The sequence below is a fragment of the Leopardus geoffroyi genome, chromosome D1, assembly GCF_018350155.1.
Source record: "Leopardus geoffroyi isolate Oge1 chromosome D1, O.geoffroyi_Oge1_pat1.0, whole genome shotgun sequence".
In the NCBI taxonomy this organism is placed as follows: Eukaryota; Metazoa; Chordata; class Mammalia; order Carnivora; family Felidae; genus Leopardus; species Leopardus geoffroyi.
In genome coordinates this window covers 112,440,544-112,462,959 of record NC_059329.1, presented here as the reverse complement: position 1 = coordinate 112,462,959, position 22,416 = coordinate 112,440,544, and the positions used below count along the sequence as shown (strand labels likewise).

General features: G+C 58.3%; 1 protein-coding gene across 5 annotated transcripts in view; it reads right to left on the bottom strand.

Annotated features, from left to right (window-relative positions):
• The window catches only part of CTTN (cortactin), a 30,605-nt gene extending 17,667 nt beyond the window's left edge, over nucleotides 1–12,938 (bottom strand). For 2 of the 5 annotated variants that reach the window (XM_045486251.1, XM_045486247.1), the window contains exons 1-6: nucleotides 12,823–12,938; nucleotides 8,203–8,344; nucleotides 5,794–5,880; nucleotides 5,593–5,666; nucleotides 3,837–3,966; nucleotides 449–559 (exon numbers count right to left, since the gene is read on the bottom strand). In XM_045486251.1, the coding sequence (XP_045342207.1) occupies nucleotides 449–559; nucleotides 3,837–3,966; nucleotides 5,593–5,666; nucleotides 5,794–5,880; nucleotides 8,203–8,344; nucleotides 12,823–12,929 (651 nt within the window). In that variant the 5' untranslated portion in view covers nucleotides 12,930–12,938. Of the gene's footprint in view, nucleotides 1–448; nucleotides 560–3,836; nucleotides 3,967–5,592; nucleotides 5,667–5,793; nucleotides 5,881–8,202; nucleotides 8,345–11,639; nucleotides 11,727–12,617; nucleotides 12,793–12,822 lie in introns of those variants that run through there. The other 3 variants (XM_045486249.1, XM_045486248.1, XM_045486250.1) reach the window with 3 other exon arrangements.
• Nucleotides 12,939–22,416: the final 9,478 nt, after the last annotated feature.

Genomic DNA, 22,416 nt, shown 5'->3' with positions numbered 1-22,416 from the left:
TGACATAAAACAGGGTCCAGACGGCCTCTGCTCAGAGACTGAGAGGCTGAGGCCCAGAGGTGCCAGGCGGCCTCAGCCCTGGAAGCGGGCACGTGTGTGGCCCTCTGAACTCCGCCGCGTCAGGGACATCCGTGCAGGGAGGGTGGCTAGACATGGTCCCCAGGGGCACGTTCTTGGGCAGTGGAAGGCTATCCTGGCTATCCTGGTCTGTCCGATCGGCAGGTGCCAACGTGGGGGATTCGCACAGGAACCAGTGTGTTCCTGCTCTCACGTCGTAACCTGACCCATCATCTCAGAGCCAGGGATCAGGGGGCTTCTAGAAGCCCGGACGCCCACCCCACAGTCCTGCGTCAAGGCGCCATCTCGAGCGGCCCAGAGGACGCCCCCCCCCGGTCTGGAGGGAGGGGCCCCATCACCCGTGCTCTGGTGCCCCCGACGCCTCACTCACCTGGTCAACTCTGTCCACCTGGACACCAAACTTGCCTCCAAAGCCCCGGACGGAGTCGACCTGGGAGCAGTGCTTGGAGAGCTTCGACTGATACTCGTGGCCGACGGCTGACTGAAACAGGTCACAGAGAGAAGGTGTCCGTGTCAGACAGCCCCGCAGCACGGCCCACAGGGAACAGGCCCCCACGTGCGGTCCACGCCAGGGCTCCTCCCCGAAACACGCCCGGTGCGCAAGCCGGCAGAGGGGGGATCCCCGAAGCCACCCGAGACCCTGCCGGGTGGGGGCTTCTGATGTGACGGGCGTGGGGAAGGGGCCACGAGGCCGGTCCCATGCAGAGCCCAGCCTGACACCCGGCACCCCCAGATAGCGATACAGTCGCTCGCTCTGCTGAAGCGAGGCACCCGCCTGCCGCGTGGTGTAAGAAAGAGGACCAGAGATACCCGCCGACAGACGGAGACACAGACTCGCGCTCTCGGGGGCAACACGCGCTCGGCCACTCTACAGAGCCATCACGATCGCGACACCCACCCCGTCCACCCACGGGGTCCCCCACACGGTAAAGTCGGGGCGTCCCGCCACCCCGGCCTCCGCAGGGTCAGCCACCCGGGGCCTCGGCGCCACAGCGGGCGCTACAGCTGTTGGTAAACAAAGCTTCTGGAACGCAGCCCCCACCGTGCATTTACATATGAGGCCGCTTCTGGGATCCGACCACCAAGTTCGGTAAATGCCAGATGCCCACAGCCCGCGAAGCTGAAAAGACTGACGACCAAGCTCCCGGGCGGCCCCCGACCCCGCCCGGCCTCCCGGCACCAGGCTCTGTCCCCAGCGTGGACGGCCCGGACGCCTGACCGAGTGTCGGCATCTGAACCTTCCTTCTTACGGCCGACGGTCTCACCGCCTGGGACGTGGCGCGGACAGCCCTCCGCCTGGTCTCCCCGGGGCTGCACAGGACGCCTGGGTCAGGAGGAGCCAGGGCGAGGCGGAACTCGGGGGGCCGTCTCAGCACGGCGCAGGGGAGAGAGCGGCCGAGCTTTACTCGAGGCCTCAGAGCCGGGCCGCGCTCTCCCCTCCCCGGCTCCACTCTGATGTCCGTCCTGCCTGGAGACCAGAGGCACACCGACCTCCCAGGGCCTCCAGGCTCCCACTCAAAAGTGCTGACAAAGCCCCCCCCAGGGGACCGGGGCCCAGCGGCTGCCACGCCTGCCAGACCACACTCCTCGTGCAAACACGTGCCTGCCGGAGCGGGGTTTTGTTCTCCGAGTCTCTGTCACGTTCTCCTCAAATCTTAAGCCAGAGATCTCTGGGCTCTTTCCAACTCAGAGCGGACAAGTTACGGATAACTCGAGTTATGAGTCTTTGGAGTCTCATTTTTTTTTTAAGCTTCTTTACTTATTTTGAGACGGATGTAGCACGAGTGGGGGAGGGGCAGAGAGACGGGGAGAGAGAGAATCCCTAGCAGGCTCTGCGCTGTCAGCAGAGAGCCCGACGCGGGGCTCAAACGCACAAACCGCGAGATCGTGACCTGAGCTGAAACCAGGAGCCGGGACTTCAGCGACGAGCCACCCAGGCGTCCACGGAGTCGCGCTCATTTCTGACAACAGGTTGGTCCAATCGTGACCCCGGGAGCTGCAAGCTAACCTTGCCTACGGGTGCAGTGAGGCACGGAGGGAGGGTCTGCGAGCCCATGGGAGCACCCCCACCGCATTCATCCCTAAGGGGAGCCCCCCCCCCCCCAACTACACCAGCTGTAGACACCCGAGCATTTCCCTGAGCCGTCTGGGCACCGTCACTGTCACTCGTGAGACACCGCTGAGCCTGCCCGGTGCCAGGCCAGGCATGAGGTGAGCAGGACAGGTCCCAGCCCCGGAGAGCGTCCACGGAAAGGCGGCGACGTCCAGAGGGAGCGGAGGCCCACAGGGAGAAGGCACGGGGGAAAGGCAGCTGCAGGCAGGCTGGCGGGAAGGAGGGCTCCCCGGGGAAGCTTCGGCGACTAGAAAGGCCGGAGCCCAAGGCGTTGGGAGGACAAGAGCGGCAGAGAAGCCGGAAGTGACAGCCGTGTTATCACTGCCATCTGATAGCTTCATCATTTGCCCCAACGTGTAGCTATTCCAACCCAGACCTGGGGACCCAGACAGACCACGAATTTCTCTCTGCTTTAACTCCCCACAACACCACGGGCACAGGCTTTGTCTGGGGTAGGGAAGGCTTCTGCCTGTTTCTCTCCTGTCCTAAGCACGTGGGGCCAGGGGCCGGGGGGGAGGGTTCGTCTGTTTGTACTGCAAAAGGCCACCAGGCTTCTTCTTTAGAACCCGAAGATTAATCCACTCCCCACCCTGCCTGTCTAGACACCTCCGGGAATGACAGTCACACCAGGAGACGTCCCCGTCTGTTTCCTGCAGCTCACTCTTGGTCCAACCCCGGCTTAGGCAAATCCAGGACCTGGCGTGGGGGGTCCACGGGCCCCCCATGCATCTGCTCTGCGCTAACACCCGCAGTGTGGCACGCGGGGACACAGCGGTGCCATTCCGTGCTCGGCCCAGACACGGACTCCGATCCGGGCAGGTCTCGGATTACAGAAGTTCCGGATCAGCTGACGCTTTCCCTTGTACGCAGAACAGAGGCAGACGGCTGAAGGGTCAGGACAACGTCACGCTGGTCAACCCGGGAAATTCACGTCTACAGGCAGGTCTGCAGACCGTACGCAGGAACCTCACTTGGGAAACACGTGACCCACCACCCCTACTCCGTATCCTCTCGCAGGGGGGTGGCGAGCAGAGCTGATCTGCTCCCGGTCTCTCAGGACAGAGGACGCAAAGTGCCAGCCGAGGCTGATGCGTTCAGTCGACCATGATGACGCCGTGTAGGCGGGTGGCAGAGAAGGCTCGCCCGCTGCCCTCAGGGAGTGCTCTCTCCCGGCCTCACGGGCAGTGACTCTACACAGAGGGCCAGGCCAGACTCCTCCGTGAACGTCACCGATGCCTGGAGGACAGCAAGGCACCCGCTGGCTGAAGGCTCGCCCGCGCCGTGAACGAGAGGCCCCCCCCCCCCCCCGGTCTGGTTCCGGTCCGCAGACCGGCTCAGGTGAGGCTTGTGGTGAGCCGCGGGCAGCAGGGACGCCGACACCCACGCTCAAGATGCCCCTGGGCTGCCGTCCTCGTCCCAGAGCCCCTCCCCCCGACCCAGGCCAGCCGCCACATCGCCCACACCCCGGCAACCGTGCGCATCCCAAAAGAGCTGCTAAGACACAGGAGCCCTCGTGAGGAAGGTCGGTCCACAGAGGGCATCTCACCTTCACCGCGCTGACGCAAGGCTTTTAGCCAAGAGGTCCGGGCCCCTACCTCGCCAGGCCCGTCCCCGCCGAGGACCGGCACGCGATGCCGTCGCCTACCTTGTCCATGCGGTCCTGCTCCACGCCGAACTTCCCGCCGTAACCGTGAGAGGCTTTTGGTCCCGTTTCAAGCTCCTTCTCCTTCAGGCTCTGGTGTTCTTGAAAAACATTCTCTCTCAACTTGTGTATGCTGGGAGGGGAGGGGAGACACAGCCACAACTGAGAGGGCGGGCGGCGGGACCGCGCGGCCCCTTTCCTCCACGCCCCCAGTCCCTGCCTTCGCCGGGCTCCGGGCTCCCTTCCTCCGCCAGCCGGCCCATCTGGTCAGCAGAGCTCAGAGCGACGCTTACAGGGAAAAAGGAACTAATCTGCGCTGGGCCAGTGAGTCATCCCAAATCCAAGAGTGGCCGCGCCAAAACGTGAGTTTTTCTCTGATTTCTTATGGAGAAGAGGCTCTCTTTCCTCAGGTAGCGGCATCAGGAGAAGCCCTTTTGCCGGCATCGCCTCACGGCACAAGCGGAAACCAAGCCAACGGTCCCGTATCCCAGAGACCCTGAGGACGCTGCTCAAAGACCGTGAGACGCAACGTGGAGGCCACGTCTCTACTTGAGGTGTTACTGCTTTTACCTGTTCCAAGGTGACACGAGAGACTTTCAGAATTTGTCATCTAAAGCCACTTTCTACTTTTAACACCGGGGACGGCGAAGCAGATCACAAGATGTGGCCAACACGTGGCAGGTCAAGGAGCTTCTAGAGCTGCCACCATCAGGGCACCATAAAGTGGCACAAAGGCCACCCCACAGGGCTGTCCAGGGGTCACCGTGTCCACACATCTGGACAACCCCAGAGCGCTCGGCAGGGCGGGGGGAGATACTGTTCCAACACCCGGAAGGGCCACAGGGCGCCCACGACCGTCCCAGGGGCTCACGCGACATCCAGCACGTTTCGAAGCCACGGGAACAGAAACAACGAGGGAGCAACGGTGACTTCACCAGCTCGGGAGTCGGCTCCCAGGGCCTCAACGTCCTCACGTGGCTTCTGTGGAAGGTGTGGGCTCGGCAAGTCAGGGAGGAACCAACACTTGGGTCTAAAATACCCACGCTACAGACTTCACCCTCTTTGGGGGATGATTTCCTGGCTCTGCCTCAGCCAAGAACAGCTTCATTTTCCCGAAAGATACGGGGCCAAGGAAGACAAACCCCGCAGGCGACCCGGACAGATCACAGGGACGGCCCTTCACGGCAGGGACGGGAGGGTACAAGCGGAAGGCGGTGCGGCCTAAATGGAAGTCTGAGCACAGTTTCAAGGCTTTTGCCTACACTTCCTGACAAGGAAACACCACCGGAAGGAGCAGGGCCCACTCTCCCGCGGGACAATCCCTCAGCTCTACTTGGGGCCTTTTGGGAGAACACGATGCTCAGAATCCAGCTCCCCGGTACCCCACGGGCAGTGACAAAGCAGGAAAATTAGAGTCGAGGTGGGGGGGGGGGGTTAAGGTGTAAGGTATCCGAACCCACCGTGTGGGGCAGGAACCCCCCACCTGCAGACCGCGTGGGAGACCGCGTCCCTTAGAGATGCTAGAATCGTCAGTACAAGAACCGTTTGTGACGGGAGCTTCTCAGCGACCACGAATACGTGCAAACACACGGAGACAAGCACGGAATCGCGTCTCGTGGGAACCTCAGCTCATGAGACAGGCTGAGCCGTGCCAGCGTGCGTTCACAGAGAAGCTGTGCGCCCCCCCCCGCCCCGCCCCCCGGTCTGCATCTCCGCCCTTCAAAAGGCCGATTTCACACCAACATTAAGAGTCTCTTACTTGATGTGCTCCTGGTGCCCAGACCCTTGCACGGTCTTGGCCCCCCATCTCTGCTCCTTCTCACTCACGTCGTTCTGGAAAGAGAAGTCAGTGAGGAGTGAGGCCCACGCGGGCCTGTAAGACACACAGACAACCCGAACGGAAACAGGAAGAAAATCACTGCTGGGAAAAGTGACACAGAGGTAGGCTGGTGACTCATACCACAAAATCGGGGTCGGTCTCCCAGTCATCGGCGCCCCCGTCGTCCTGGGGGATGGTCACGGCGTGGCCCGCCGAAGCTTTCCACATCTGAAAGAGCAGGGCCCGGGGTCAGGGAGGCCTGGGAGAACGGCTCTCAGAGGCCAGCCGACAAGCTCTCTGGCCACTGCATGACAGCTCGGAGCTCGGGGGGCTGGGCGGCCGGGCCACCAAATGCCCACCCACAACCCCGTGCGGGAATGACACCAGACACAAAAGAAACATCGTGTGGCATTTCTAACACCGCTCTCAAGTGGCATCTAAGACCCATCAGAAACATTCCAGCTTCAACTCAAGTGGGAAAGTGTTCTGGAAAATAAGAAAGTCACGCGTGCATTGACATCATCCATGAAGAATACATCCCTCCAGGGGCGCCTGGGTGGCTCCGTCGGTCAAGCGTCTGACTTCGGCTCGGGTCATGATCTCGAGGTTCGTGGGTTCGAGCCCCGCGTCGGGCTCTGTGCCGACAGCTCGGAGCCCGGAGCCCGCTTCGGATTCTGAGTCTCCCTCTCTCTCTGCCCCTCCCCTGCTCACGCTCTGTCTCTGTCTCTCAATAAATAAATGTTAAAAATTAATAAAAAAAAAAAAAAAAAAAAAAACACATCCCTCCAGGGGCACCTGGGGCGGTTGGGCTCAGTCTGTTAAGCATCCAACTTTGGCTCAGGTCACAATCTTGCCGTTCATGAGTTCTAGCCCCACGTCGGGCTCTGTGCTGTCGGCACAGAACCCGCTTCGGATCCTGTCTCCCTCTTTCTCCGCCCCTCCCCCGTTCTCGCTCGCGCTCGCTCTCTCTCTCTCTCTCTCTCATGGGCTGTCCCCTCCTCCTCCAGCACGTCAGCGCCGGAAGGGGCCATCTGGCACAGAGACCAGGGACAGCGGCCTCACACCTGAACGAGGCAAGACTTTTCCTGACTGCGAAGGGAAAATCGAACTTCTAAGGATTTCAAGAGAAACCCATGAGTGAGAACGGGCTCGTTTTCCACACAAGTACTGGTAAAATTTCACCTCGGCCAGGAAGCAACTGAAACAAGGTTTTAAGTTGATCACCCAGGAGTTCCAGCCACGTGTCTGAACCGGGGACACCCAGTGGGCGCTTTGTGGGGTGCCACACGGGTGCTCCTGTGGCTTGAATTCAGCCACAACAAAAGCCCGTCTGGACCCGCCCCCTCCAGCTCTACTGGATCTCAAGTCCAAATCCGGGTGGCAGCGAGGGGCAAATCGGGCCACAGCTCTCACGTCCCCGGATGCGACTCCTGTCACTGTCCCCTGAACAGGCAACAGTTTGCTAGCGGGTAAGGCAGGATCCACACTGTCCCCTCAAGGCCACCTCAAGCCTCGCTCCCTTCTGTCTAGGTGTCGCAAAGCCCGGCAACAACTTCCCAGATGTAATCTGCTGTTGACACGATGTAAAAAAAAAAAATTTTTTTTAACGTTTATTTGTTTTTGTGAGACAGAGACAGACACAGTGCGAGAGGGGGAGGGGCAGAGAGAGGGAGACACAGAATCCGAAGCAGGCACCAGGCTCCGAGCCATCGGCACAGAGCCCGACGCGGGGCTCGAACCCACGAACCGTGAGATCATGACCCGAGCCGAAGTCGGATGCTTAACCGACTGCGCCACCCAGGTGCCCCTGTTGACACGATTTTAGACAGCAAACAGACTCAACTCTCAGCCCGGGAGGGGCAAACCAGACCGGGGCGCCCATTCACAAAGGAAAGAATGGATGACCGAAAGTCGCGAGATTTGCCCCCGGTCTCTTGGTCTCCAGTCAAGTGTGCCCCGTGGCCCCGAGCTGGAAAGAGGCCACCCAACTGCAGGACTTCAGCTGCCTGTGGTTCGGGCCAGAGGAGACAGTCACATGAAAGGACAGGGTCTCTGGGGAGGGCCGGTGAGGCCAACTCTCCCCAGAAGGTGAAGGCGAAAGAGATCTCTGCCCGTTGTTCTAGACTCATCAGGAAAACACGGCCGGGCCCCACCTTCCCTGCTCCTTCTGGAAGCCAGCTTCATCAGAGGGCAGAGAGAGCACCTGTGCCTGCCTCCTCACATCCTGCCTGGGAGCCGCACCCACCGTCCACCTGCTTCCTGCTCCCCAGCTCGAGCTCTCTTTGGAAACCACGGGCCACACTGGAAACTGGGCGTGACTTCTTAAATGTCATTGACTCGTTTATTAGCAAGTAATCTCTACACCCAGCATGGGGCTCGAACTCACGACGCGGTGACCCCAAGGTCAAGAGTCACGTGCTGTTCCAACAGAGCCAGCCAGGCGCCCTCCTGACTTTAATTTTTATGTAAACGACAAAATATCCTCCCAGCAAATTACTGTCCCGACAGACCCAAAGGGAATCCCCTCCCCTTCCCGGCTCAGGGACTCACCCCGGTGGCCCCAGGGGAGAGGACACAATGGCGACAAGGCACAGACCTTTCTTCCCGCCCCAAGGTGAAAGGCTGCTCACAGGTCCCTGTCTGAAACGCGGTGATCCGATGAGGAAATCCCAGGCATCTGGAGCGATTCCGTCTGCAACACGATGAAGAAGAAAAAGCTCAGGAGGACGTCTGCCACCAGGCTCTCTGGGCAAGTCGTCACGCGTGCAGAGCCTCTCAGGAATCCGTGGCCTCCTCCCGCACGTCACACGGCTTTGGGAAGAAATCTGAGAGGAGGGAGGGAGGGAGCGCACTCTACTAACCAAAAAGCTCAACCAGTCTCCGGACACATTGAGAAAATACAGAAAACAACAAGTCTCCAAAGATTTATAGCTGCATAAAGTTTTCCCTTCGTGCAAACAGAAATTATTGCTGCAACCTGCCAGCATACATCTTCTGTCGGCCTTCTAAACAACGACATTGCTGGGGCGCCTGGGTGGCTCAGTCGCTTGAGCACCCGACTTCAGCTCAGGTCACGATCTCACGGTCCGTGAGTTCGAGCCCCGCGTCGGGCTCTGGGCTGATGGCTCAGAGCCTGGAGCCTGCCTCCGATTCTGTGTCTCCCTCTCTCTCTGCCCCTCCCCCGTTCATGCTCTGTCTCTCTCTGTCCCAAAAATAAATAAACGTTAAAAAAAAATTAAAAAAAAAAAACGACATTGTTAAAAGTAATAAAATCTATTACCGTGAGTTAAAACACACACACACACACACACACACACACGCACACACACACACACACGAGGGCCACCTGGGTGGCTCAGTCCGTTTAAGCATCCGACTTGGGCTCAGGTCATGATCTCAAGGTTCGTGGGTTCCAGCCCCACGTGGGGCTGTGTGCTGACAGCCCGGAGCCTGGAGCCTGCTTCGGATTCTGCGTCTCCCTCTCTCTCTGCCCCTCCCCGGCTCACACCCTGTCTCCCTCTCTCAAAAATAAACAAACATTAACAAATAAATAAGCTAAGGAAACCTCTCTGAAAGGGACCGTGATGCGGCCGGAGGCCGGCCGGGAGACACACAGCACGGGGACTGCTGTCTGGATGAGAAGCGGGGTGACTCGGGGAGCAAGGGAGAAGCCGGCTGCACTTCTAATGAACGGTTACGGTTACTGCACAGAGATCGAGGCTCCAATTTGTCAAGCCACCGACTCCCCACCGACTCCCGAAAACGATACGGCAGCCTCGACAGGCACCGCACGGTTGGACATTACGGAGCAGAGGAAGAAAGTCCCCTCGTTCCCTAGAAACGAGCCAGTCCCGAGCAGCTCCGTCACAGACCAGGAGCCACAGCGGCGGTGCTCTGCCAGCCTTCCTCATGCTCCATTTCCTACTGAGTTCCTGACCCTACGATTCACGCCCGCCTTCTCCTCAGTCCCCTCTGGACACCCTAACTTCTGCAGGCTGCTCTGCACACGCCAGGTACCGAAGTTGTTACCGTCATCAGCAAACATCTAGAAACATCCACACAAGAGCTAGTGACAGCCTCGCATCTACAACAAATTAGTACCCCCTCCAAATTCCAAATTAAAAACAATTTTTTAAAAAAACATCGCAAGGATAACTAAAAATGTAAAAGCCTGCATATTTTTTTGCACCCAAACATAATGCCTTTGGCCCCCTACCTCACACCGTACACGAAAACCGGTCAAAGATCTAAAATGTAAGCGTAAACTATTAAGCTCTTACAAGGAAACACAGGAATAGATTTTCATAACCTGCAATTTGGCAACAGTTCTTAGCACGAAGAAGACGAAATGTGAAACTCTGTGCTTCAGAAGCCGCCATCAAGAGCGTGAGGACAATTCACAGAACAGGGGAAACTGTTCCCTAGTCCCATGTCCAAAACGAGTCAGGAATTCCTGCAACTGCATTAATATAAAGGACGCTTAACCACACTGCCAAACGGGGAAGGACCTGAACAGACGTCTCCCCAGAGATATGAGAGCTACTCACATAAGCTACTAGCTACTAAGCTCACAAAAGATACCCGGGATGGTGAACCGTCAAGGAAGCGCAACTCGAGACACAGCAGATACCGAGCCTCTCATTCCAGGATGGCTGAAACCAAAGACACAGCCAATGACAACTTCGAGGGGGGTGTGAAGAAATCGGAACCGCCTCACCCCACGGGTGGGAATGCAAAGCGAGGCACCCTGTGGCAGGTCCTCAAAAGCTTAAACACAGTCACCAAGTGACCCAGGGGTTCCAACCCCCGGAGACGGACGCGAGAGAAACGACAACTTCCGTCCGCACACCAGCCTGCACGGAACGCGCACGGTATCCTTCACGACAGCCCCAAAGCAAACACGATGCCAACGCCCGAGTTACGTAACCGGCCCACGTGAGCCACTCGTAGGAGGGAACAGGATCTGGCAAGAAACGGGAGTGAAGGCCGGATGCCCCACGACACGATGACGTGAACACACACGAAGCAAAGCAGCCAGACGGCGAGAGACCGTGTATTACACAGTCCCGTGTACGTGCAATGTCCAGAGCTACCAAGTCTATGGAGACGAAAAGTAGACGGGTGGCTGCTGGCCCTGGAGGGAGGGTAACAGGGATTCTTCGTGAGGTGCCAGAATTACCCTAAAACTCATCGTGGCGACCGATGGCTGCTCAACTCTGTGACTAGACTAGAAAACTATTTAATGGAACCCTTAAAAAAACTTTTTTTTACTGTTTATTGCCTGTTTGAGACAGAGAGAGACAGAGCACGAGCAGGGGAGGGGCAGAGAGAGAGGGAGACACAGAATCCGAAGCAGGCTCCAGGCTCCAGGCTCCGAGCCGTCAGCACAAAGCCCGACGCGGGACTCGAACTCCTCAACCGGGAGATCACGACCTGAGCCGAAGTCGGACACCCAACCGACTGGGCCACCCGGTCGCCCCTTAATCGAACCCTTTAAATGAGTGAACCACACGGTATGTGAATTGTATCTCAATGAAACGGTCACCTAGAAACACTGTTCGCTGTTCACCACGAACAGACCTTCCTTGCAAACGCACACGTGCCCACCAACACCACACCAGCATGAACTCAGCTCGCGCTGCCACACAGAGTGGGAAACTCTACAGGACAAAGTTTCAGATGATGGGACAGAATTCACTTTCCAGCAACCCCGCTACCTTCGCTGGGGCAGAGGGGCAGAGAGCGAGAAGACATCTGAGCAGCCAACACAGGGGTCTCGGACGCCCGCGCCCCGCCGGAGGAACGCCCTGGGGGGGGGGGGAGGGGTCTGGGCCTGTGTGCCCTCCTCTGCTCAGAGCGCCCCCGTGCACGCCCACAAGGTGAAGGCCAGGGACTGTGACCCAGTCCACCCGTGGCTGGCACAGCGCAACGCAGGGCAGGGCCCGGAAGACTCGCGCACTCAACCACGCCCTTTCTGAGCACCTTACCTGTGCTGCACGGCACCCACCAAAGTCTGAATCACCAAACGCACGCACTTAATTAAAAGCGTTCTAAAGATGAGCCCATCCAAATGCTTCCACTGGAAGGCAAAGGCTGTAGTGACTGGGAGACCTAGGGTCACACCGGAGTCGGCATCCCCCTCCCCCTTTATTCCTGGGTCCGGAAGTGACCTTCAGGACGCTTCCCGCTCCTTCGGGATCTGGGACTGCTCTTCCGAGAGAGCCAGAGAGACACCGGGGCAGTGACTCACCAGGCGGTCAGAGGGGGCAGGACAGGAGGGGGCCTGCCCGACAGCCCCGGGCTGGCCGGGCCTGCTGGGCGGAACCCCGCGGCCAGAACCCAGGGGGTTAATCCCTGAAGGAGCGCGGCGCCCGCAGGGCGGGCCGGGGAGGGGAGGCCTCCAGAACTGCGCTCAGCGGAAAATGGCATTCCTCCCCGAGAGGCCCCACAAGGCCACGGATTCCAGCCCGAGGAAGCCCGGTCCCCTCTCCACCCCCCCCCCCGCCCCTCCAGCGGGGGGATCGCGCGCCCGTAACGTGCAAGCGATGGAAACAGAACACGCAGAAAGCCCCAAAGCACCTTTCCGGTGACTTCCAACATACCCAGAGGAGGGGCCGCCCCAAATTTAGAGCCTCGCAACTTGCCGCAGGGGCGCACGTCGCCGCACTCCCACTGACCTGATTGCACAACCTCGCGGAAGGTGCGGGCTGCGGGAGGACCCCGACCCCTCGGATCCGCCCCTCCCCTGCCCCCGCGACCCCGGCCGCTCCCCGCCGGATTCTCGCCTCTGGGACCCCGCCCCGCCGACCCCGTTCCTCCCCCACAGGGCCCCTCTCCCACCCCACCTCGCCCAGACCCCCGGCCCCTCCCCCTCGGGCCTCCCCCCTCCCCTACAGCGCCGAGGCCCCCCCCACCCCCGTCGCACCCTCCCGCCCCCCGTCCGCTCCGCAGCCCCGACCCCACACCTCAGCCGCCCGCCCGGCCCGGGGACGCCTCGCCCGAGCTCCCCCCGCGCCCGAAACCGCGAGCGGAAGAGCGGCGAGACCGCAGCGACCGCCGCTTCCTTCCCGTTCCGGGGCTGGCGGCGCCCGAGGGACGAGGCAGAGAAGCCGGCCGCCCCCCCCCCCCGCTCTCCGCCCTCCCCACCCGGAGGAGGCCGCGCTCGCTCACCGCCGCCTGGGGTCCGTCCGGGCCCGCTCGGTCCCGACCCCGCCGCGCCCGCTGCTCCCGGCGCCCGGCTCCGCTTCCGGTTCCGCGGCGGGGAGGCGGGGCCGCATCCGGGTCCCGGCAAGGCCCCGCCCCGCGCCCCCGCGGTCCACCGCCGCGGACCCCACGGCCGGGAGCGGCCTCCCGCGCCCACGTGGCCCGGGCCGCGCCCTCCGTCGGCGCCGACGCGAGCTCCGCCCGGGTGCGGGCCGCCCGACAGGCCTGAAGTGCCCGCGGCCAGGAGGAAGTGCCGCGGGGCGCCCGCTCGGACTGTGATCGGGTGAGGATTCCAGGTCTCCCGGCCCGGGTGGAAGGAACGTGCGCCAGGCCAGCCAAGGAGCACACTCATCATCCCCCGCCCTCCCCGTCCGGCCATCCGTCCCTCCACCCACCCTCCATTCACCCACTCACCCAGCCGTCCGCCCTTCATCCATCCACCCATCCATCAGACAGCTATGATCTGTCCATCCACGCACCATTTCTTCGCCCATCCAGCCGCCCATCCTTACTGGGTCACCTGATCTTCCACCGACCCACCCTCCTGTACATCCAGAGAAGGCCACAGATGTATCAAGAGAAGTTCGGCAGATTAAACATGGACCTTGGCCGCAGGGTCCTTCAGCCTAGAAAGGAAGTCAGGCGTAATCACGCAGATACATAACTAAGAAACAGAATAAATGCGATAAAGAAGGCAAAGGTGTTGTGAAATCGTTTTGGAGAAAAGCTGGGACCTGGACTCACCCAGGAGATCAGAGAAGGAGTCTCTGAGCAATTAACATTTGTACCAAGATCTGAAGGCCAAGTAGAAGGAAGGAGGGTAGAATTTTCCAGGTAGACAAAACAGCGTGTGCAAAGGCCCTGAGGCAGAGGAACTGAAGAAAGTTCAGTGTCGCAGAAGCATGGTGATGAAGCAGGACAGTGGGGGAAGACGGACCCAGGTCATGCAGAGGCTGGCAGGGCACACAAGGACCTTGATCTTGATTCTAAAATAAATGGGAAGTCCTTAAAGTTAAGCATAGACGAGACATCATAAAGTTTGAATTGTAATGAGATCCCTCTGGCTGCAGTGTGGGGAATGGATGGGAAGAGGGCCAGGAAGGAGCTTAGTACAGCCAGTTTAGGCAAACGGGTGGTGGCAGGTAAGATGGAAAAAAGGGAGTAGATACAAGAGACATTTAGGAAGTTAAATTCTCTTGGGGCGCCTGGGGGGGCTCAGTCGGTTGAGCCTCCGACTTCGGCTCAGGTCATGGTCTAACAACCCGCGAGTTGGAGCCCCGCGTCGGGCTCTGTGCTGACGGCTCGGAGCCCGGAGCCTGCTTCGGATTCTGTGTCTCTCTCTCTGCCCCATCCCCACTCGTGCTCTGTCTCTCTCTGTCTTGAAAATAAAATAAAAACATTGAAAAAAAAAATGTTTTTTTGAAGTCCAACTGGTTTCTTTAAGTTTTTATTCAGATTCGAATTAACATTCAGTGCAATATCAGTTTCAGGTGTGCAATATAGCGATTCATCACCTACAGAGAACACCGAGTGCTCATCACAAGTACCCCCCGGAATCTCCCCCTACCCGTTTAGCCCATCTCTGACCCACCTCCCTCCATCAACCCTCAAGTTTGTTCCCTAGAGTTAAACGCCTGTTTCTTGGCTTTCCCTCTCTCTCCGCCCCCTTTGCTCCTTTGTTTCTTAAATTCCACATGAGTGAAATCATATGGCATTTGTCTTTCTTTGCCTTATTTCGCTTAGCATAATATGCTCTAGTTCCATCCACGTTGTTGGACATGGCAGGATTTCATTCTTTCTGATGACTGAATAATATTCCGCTGTATATATACCGCATCTTTATTCATTCATCCGTCGATGGACACCTGGGCTGCTTCCCTATCTTGGCCGTTGCATATAGCGCTGCAATAAACAGAAGGATGCATGCATCCCTTTGAATCAGTGTTTTTGTACTTTTTGGGTCAATTCCCACTAACGTGATTGCTAGACTGTAGGGTAGCTTTATCTTTTTTTATTTATTTTTGAGACAGAGAGAAAGAGACAGAGCGTGAGCAGGGAAAGGCAGAGAGAGAGGGAGACAGAATCCAAAGTAGGCTCCAGACTCCGAGTCATCAGCACAGAGCCCGACGTGGGGCCTGAACTCACGAACCACGAGATCATGACCTGAGCCAAAGCCGGACTCTCAACCGAGCCACCCAGGCGCCCCAGGTAGTTCTATTTTTTTAACTCTTTGAGGAACCTCCACACTGTTTTCCAGGATGGCTGCGTTGGTTTGCATTCCCACCCGCACCTGCTGTTTCTTGGGTTGTTGAGTTTAGCCACTGTGACAGGTGTGAGGTGACATCTCATTGTGGTTTTGCTTTGTCTTTCCCTGACAATGGGCGATGCTGAGCATCTTCTCCTGTGTCCGTTGGCCATCTGTTTTGTCTTCTTTGGAGAAGTGTCTGGCCAAGTCTTCCGCACATTTTGTAACTGGGTTGTTTGTTTTTGGGGTGTTGAGTTTTACAAGTTTTTCATGCATTTTAGATACTCTCTCTGAGATGTGTCATTTGCAAATATCTTCTGTAGGCTGCCTTTTCGTTTTGTTGATTGTTTCCTTTCGCTGTGCAGAAGCTTTTTATCTTGAGGAAGTCCCAATATGTTGTTGCTGTAATCCCGTAGTTTTTAGTATAGTCACAGGCTGATAACGACCGTGACCATAAGAGAATTTTGGGACATTGGCTTTTTGTTGTTGTTAATTTTTTTTTTAACATTTATTTTTGAGAGACAGAGCACGAGCCCGGGAGGGGCAGAGAGAGAGGGGGACACAGAATCGGAAGCAGGCGCCAGGCTCCGAGCTGTCAGCACAGAGCCCGACGCGGGGCTCGAACCCACCCACTGCGAGATCATGACCTGAGCCCAACCGACTGAGCCACCCAGGCGCCCTGGACGTTCTCATCCCCAACAAAACCCAGCTCATGAGCAGTCACTCCCACTCCCCCCCCCCCCCAAAGCTGCTACGTCCTCTCAGCAAGGCGGGTGTCCTTGCTTCCACTTTTCCGACGAGGACAACCCAGGCTTCCTGGAGATTTTGCGGCGGGAGGGCGGCATGGGCGTTTGTGACGCCCAACGAGGGCTCTGGCTGCCGGGTGGAGAACCGAGCGAGCCTCCGGGAGACTCCCGGGTGAAAAGAGGCGGCCGCTGCCCCCTCTGACGCACGGCTCCTGTCCTGCAGGAGGAGGCAGGGACCGGCTGGCTCCATGGCAACTGCAGACACAACACACGTTTGCAAAGCACAGACGTACAGCCACGCTCAAAACTGAGTTGAGCGTCTCCGCGGACCAGAAACGAAGAGAAGTGCAAAGTGCCGAGGGGGGGCCAAGGCCACGCGCCTGCTGGGCCTGAGCCACCCCCCCACCGCCCGCCCCGTCTGTACAAGAAGACTGGAAAGGTCACTGCAGCCGGGCAGGGGGAAGCACCCGGTATCTGCATCACCAAGAAGGCCCAATGCCTCCGAGGGTGTGGCAGAGACTGGAGCTGTGACAGTCCCCCCCCTCCCCACCATGCCCTTCTTCCGCACCAACCGGGCATGTGTCGCTACAGGATGGCTCTCGGCTTCACTCGGACATGGGTGCGGAGCGGCAGGTTCTGGGCCCGGCCCCTGGAAACCCCCGTGGACCCCCCACGCTATGGGATGGTGTGGTGGCAGAGGGGGTCACTTTCCTCTGGCTGCTGTGACAAATTAGGACAAATGTAGCCGCTCAAAAAATCCCCAAAAAACAACCACCCCAGTTTCTTCTCCTAGAGTTCTGGGGTCCAGAGGTCTGACGGCAGGGTCATTGGGCCAAAGCCAAGGTGCTGCCCGCGCCGGTCCTTCGGGAGACCCGAGGCAACAACCTGTTTGTGGCCCTTCTCCCTCCCGAACGTAGCTTGCAGTCCTCGCCTCACTCACACCTAAGCCTCTGTTGTCACATCTACTTCCTCCTTGTAGTGAAATCTCTCGCGGCCTCCCTAGTCTAGGGACACCTGTGATGACAGGGCCCACTCGGACAGTGCAGGGCTGTGGCAGCTGAAGCAGACGGGCCGCTGGAGCCCCGAGTGAACCGTGCTCCCGCGTCCACGCCTCTTTGCAGCCTGACCGTCCTGGTCCCTCTGGGTCGCCGTCACAGAAAAGCACCGAAGAGGCGGCTTACGGGCCACAGAAACGTATTTCTCACGGTTCTAGCGGCCCGAAGTCCAAGACCGAGGTGCCAGCAGACTGGCGTCCGAGGAGAGCCGGCCATTCGCAGACGGCCACCTTCCCGCCGTGTCCTCACGTGGCAGAAGGGGCAAGGGAGCCCTCCGGGGTCCCTTCTACAAGAGCCCTGGCAAGAGGTCTCCACCCGCGGGACCTAAGCACCTCCCAGAGGGCCTGCCACCGAGTATTATCATGTTGGGCACGAAGTTCAACATAGGAATTTGGGGACACACACACACCTCACAACGGTGACATTGCTGTGCCTCCTGTCCAGAGGCAGATGGGGTCTATTCCCGCAACCTCTGAAATCGTGGCTGGGCTTGTGACTTGTTCTGACCAATATAATGTGGCAGAAATGACACTGCGTGAGTTCTACATATACCGTTAAGGGGTCCAGCCCTCGGGACACCTTAGTTTCTGATCTTGCACTCCGGGAACCCGAGGCTGCATCGCGGAGTGTGGGAGAGCCGCGGGAGCGGGAACTCAGGCGCCCCAGCCTGCGGTCGGCACCAGGGGCCGGTGACCGCCACCACGCGGGGATCCGGCGAATCCAGAAAGATCTGGCAGAAGAGCCACCCCGACTGGCAATCCACCAACTCGGGACAAACGGGGGATCGCTGCTGCTTACTACCACTGAGTGTGGGGGTGGATTTTCACGCAGCAGATGAGAAGGCAGAGCCGATGGCGATCCTTTAGTGGATTATGAAATCAGATTCCGGGGGGGGAAGGCAGCAGAAGAGAAAACGTAACCGTTCGTGCGTCCACAGGAGTCGCGGTTACCTGCTGCTGTGTGAGAAACCACCCAGAGTGAACAGTAAACGGCCATTTGATGATGCTGCGGTTCCGTGGAGGGGACGTTGGGGCAGGGCACGGGGCAACGGCTCATTTTTGTTTCCAGGGGAGCCCCAGCTTCAGTGGCTCAAATGGTTGGCCACGGCTGGGATGAAATGACCGGGGCCATGTGGCGGGGGCTTTGGTTCGGACTCTTGGGGAGAGATTCTCATTTCCTCTCCCCATCCTGTCTTTGGGGACCAGAGGTCCAGTGTGGCCTCCTCAGATGCTGGGCACAGACAACAGGTACTTGGACTTCTCAGGGGCGGTTTTATTTATTTATTTATTTTTTTAAATTAATTTGCGGGACAGAGAGGGGGAGAGAGAGAGAAAGAGAATCCCAAGCAGGCTCCACACTGTCAGCTCAGAGGCGGACACGGGGTTCGAACTCACAAACCGTGAGATCATGACCCGAGCCAAAACCAAGAGCTGGATGCTTAACCGACTGAGCCCCCCAGGGACCTCTGGGGGCTGGTTTCTGTCGGGCTCCTGATGGTCTCAGTTCAGCGTCCCCGAGCATCACATCTGCATATCCATTTGGTCAACTCCGTCACTGAGGCTGGCCCAGGCTCAAGGGGAGGCCTTAGACTGCACCCTCTCGACGGGAGTTGTAGGGAAACACCTGCCTCCCATCGTGACTGTGACGTCATCATATGCCGTGTTTCAGCAAGTCTAAGAAGTCACCACTTGCAGGACGTGTCCTGATGTCACACGTCTCAAAATGTGTAAAGCAGGGTCAAGATGGAATCGTGATGTGTAGCACGTGCGCGATGACTTCCGGCGGGAGATGTGTCTCCACTGCCGGGTGTGGCTCAGAGTTCGAACCCGGGCTACGTTACGTTCCAAAGTGAGGGCCAGGGGGCAGTCCGTCCAGGCTGAGACCGTCTATTGCATGGAGGGGATCCCTAAACAACTACTAACGTTTTCTATTCTAGAAACTTCTGCACAAATACCAAAGGAGGGTAGACAGTAAACCCTCATGAATCCATCAACCCAGCTTCCGCCAGTATCAACCCCCACGGTCAGTTAATGTTTGACACACACTCCGACCTAACCCAGGGCATAGAAGTCGCAGAGGTTGGGTTAGTTCATGTGTAAATACCGGGCCATACGGTGGCACCGAAGCCCTTTCTGTTGTAGTCCTAGCAATCCATGTGGCTGAGCAATAAATAATGCTTTATTGCCTAGACGCCACGCGATAAATCTGAGATGGATGGGCAGGGGCCCACACTGAGCACACAGGAGCGAGTAGGGAAGCAAGGGGAGGAAATGGAAAGATCGGGAGCACACGGGGGAGGGAGGGGAGGAGGAACCAGAGCGGGGGCAGCCACGGTTTGTTTCCCTGGAAACAGTGTGCATGCTGTCACTGTGAGCAAAAAATTAAAAACAGGAAGGCACCGGGAGGGCTCAGTCACTTGAGCTCTGACTTCCGCCCAGGTCACGATCTCACGGTTCGTGAGTTCGAGCCCCGCGTCGGGCTCTGTGCCGACAGCTCAGAGCCTGGAGCCTGCTTTGGATTCTGCGTCTCCCTCTCTCTCTGCCCCTCCCCCACTCACACACACTCTCTCTCTCTCAAAAGTAAATAAACATTAACAAAAATAAAATAAATAAATAAAATAAAACAGGGGCACCCAGGTGGCTCAGTTGGTAGACCGTGCAAGTCTTGATCTAAGGGTCATGGGTTTGAGCCCCACGTTGAGAGCAGAGATTACTTAAAATCTTTAAAACTAAATAGAAATTAGGGTCACCTGGGTGGCTCAGTCGGTTTAGCATCTGACTCTTGATTTCTTTTTTTTTTTTTTTTTAATTTTTTTTTTTTTCAACGTTTATTTATGTTTGGGACAGAGAGAGACAGAGCATGAACGGGGGAGGGGCAGGGAGAGAGGGAGACACAGAATCGGAAACAGGCTCCAGGCTCTGAGCCATCAGCCCAGAGCCCGACGCGGGGCTCGAACTCACGGACCGCGAGATCGTGACCTGGCTGAAGTCAGACGCTTAACCGACTGCGCCACCCAGGCGCCCCTGACTCTTGATTTCAACTCATGTCATGATCTCACAGTTCATGAGATCGAGCCCCACGTCGGTTCCGTGCTGACAGTGTAGAGTCTGCTTGGGATTTTCACTCCCTCTCTCTCTCCCCCTCTCCTCCACTCTCTCTCTAAATAAATAAACTTAAAAAAGTTTTTAAATTAACATAAAAATTAAAAAGAAAATAAGGTGTTGGAGACTAAGACGTCTTCAGCCCTCTAGTTGTGCAATGTCACAATCCCTTAGTCACCACGATCATCAAAATTAAAAAGTTTTTTATTTAGTTTTTTAATTTTTTTAGAGTTTATTTTGACAGAGAGCACATGCGTGAGTGGCGGAGGGGAGAGGGAGAGAATCCCAAGCAGGCTCCGTGCCGTTAGCGCAGAGCCCCAGGCGGGGCTCAAACACACAAACTGTGAGATCACGACCTGAGCTGAGATCAAGAGTTGGACGCTCAAAGGACTGCGCCTCCCAGGCGCACCTACTTAAAAGATTTTAAATCCATTTACATTACTTTTAAAAAATCTTTAAAAATTTTTTTTAAAGTTTTTTTATTTTTGAGAGAGAGAGACAGAGCATGAGCGGAGGGGGGGTATCGAGAGAGGGAGACACAGAATCCGAAGCAGGTTCCAACACAGAGCTGTGGGCACAGAGCCCGACACGGGGCTCGAACCCACGAACCGTGAGATCGTGACCTGAGCCGAAGTCGGACACTTAACCGACTGAGCCACCCAGGCGCCCCAAGGACGGAGGTTCCTACAAGAGGCGGCAGGTGAGGTACACCGAGAGGGGGCGCGGCACCCAAGCTGGGCAAGGACAGAGCCTCCCCGCCCCCCGCCTGTTCCTGCCCAGGCGCCGGGTGGTGCGGACACAGCGCCGGCCTCGAGCCGGGACTGCGAAAGGTGCAGCAGGGCGACAGGGACGAGAAACAGCAGAACCCGGGCCACTCGTTCCCACCGAGGAGTCAAGCGACGGGAAGGCGAGAGAGAGGGGAGCGTCTGAGATCCGGAGAAACCCACCCAGCGAAGCCGCCGCGTCAGGAAGGCGGCACCAACCGCCCTTGCGCATGCGCCTGCTGCACCCCTGCAGAGGCCGGGGGGCCAGACCCCTCCGCCTCCGCGGAGCACCCCTCCGGGCGGCGGCAGGACCCCGCTGGCAAAAGGCGAGGGGGAGCGCGGGAGGCCACGATTACCTTCAGAACGCGGGACGGGAGACCCGAGACAGGCCCTTAGGGGCAGCAGTGATGAGGGTAGAGGGGCCTCAAGGAGGAGCGTGTGGCCGTGGGAGGAGTCAAGAGTCTCCCCTGGGACCCGGCGGGACTGCGGCCTGGCCAGGGAACGTTTACTGGGGGGGTTGGGGGGGCGGGGCACAGCCAAGTATGGCCAACGCGTGTTCTCAGGCAAAAGTGGAATCTCCACACTAAGTTTTACTAAAACACCCGCAACTTAATGAACCCTGGTGAATTGGGCTGTTTCCAGAAACTTTCAGATGCCCAAGGCTTGCCCAGATTTGATGGGGAAAAACGGAATGTTGGATGTAAAAAGCCAGGAAGCACTCCGCGGTTTCAAATCTCACACTTAACGGGGCGCCTGGGTGGCTCAGTCGGTGAAGCGTCCGACTTCGGCTCAGGTCATGATCTCGCGGTCCGTGAGTTCGAGCCCCGCGTCGGGCTCTGTGCTGCCAGCTCGGAGCCCGGAGCCTGCTTCCGATTCTGTGTCTCCTTCTCTCTCTGACCCTCCCCCCATTCATGATGTCTCTCTCTGTCTCAAAAAATAAATAAACGTTAAAAAAAAACCTCACACTTCACACTAACGACTAGGAGGAAATGCAGCAAATAAAGATCAGCCAGCACAGGTCCTGAACAGGAAGACACAGAGTGACCTACCTATGCCCCGAAGGACCGGAGACCGAAAGTATGACCCCACATGAAGAAAACACGCGGCCTTCACGGGAGCAGCCAGTCGGCCCTGGCAGGAGACACAGAACAGGAAGGTGAGAACCGAGCCGTCTTCAGCAGTGCCCACCCCACACGGCCCACGGCCCAGGGCATCCATCCCCGGACAGGATGGCCATACGCTCTACGCGGCACAGAGGGAGGGAACCGTCCCGGTCACCTGAGCCATCGGGGAGCTTGTGCCAGAGCCGCCCGAGGTGGCCTCGTGAGGGCCGCCAACCCCAGTGCGGGCGGACCCTCCCCTCTGCCACGCTGACTGGTACGGGACTCAGGACTGGGTCTGAGCTACGGGAGAAGCAGCCCGGCAGGTTCCCAGGGGCTGAGATGATGGGGAAGGACGCGGCCCTGGGCACCGTCTTGTGACCTTGGGAGGACAGCAGCAGGAGAGGAAAGCCCACACGGACGATGGAAGCGGAGCGGAGACGGGGCGGAAGGCGTGCGCGTGCCCACGGATGCACGCACGCGCACACGCACGCACACCGCTGCCTCCTGTCGGCCCGGAGGAGGGGCGGCCTCAGCCGGCCCTGTCCAT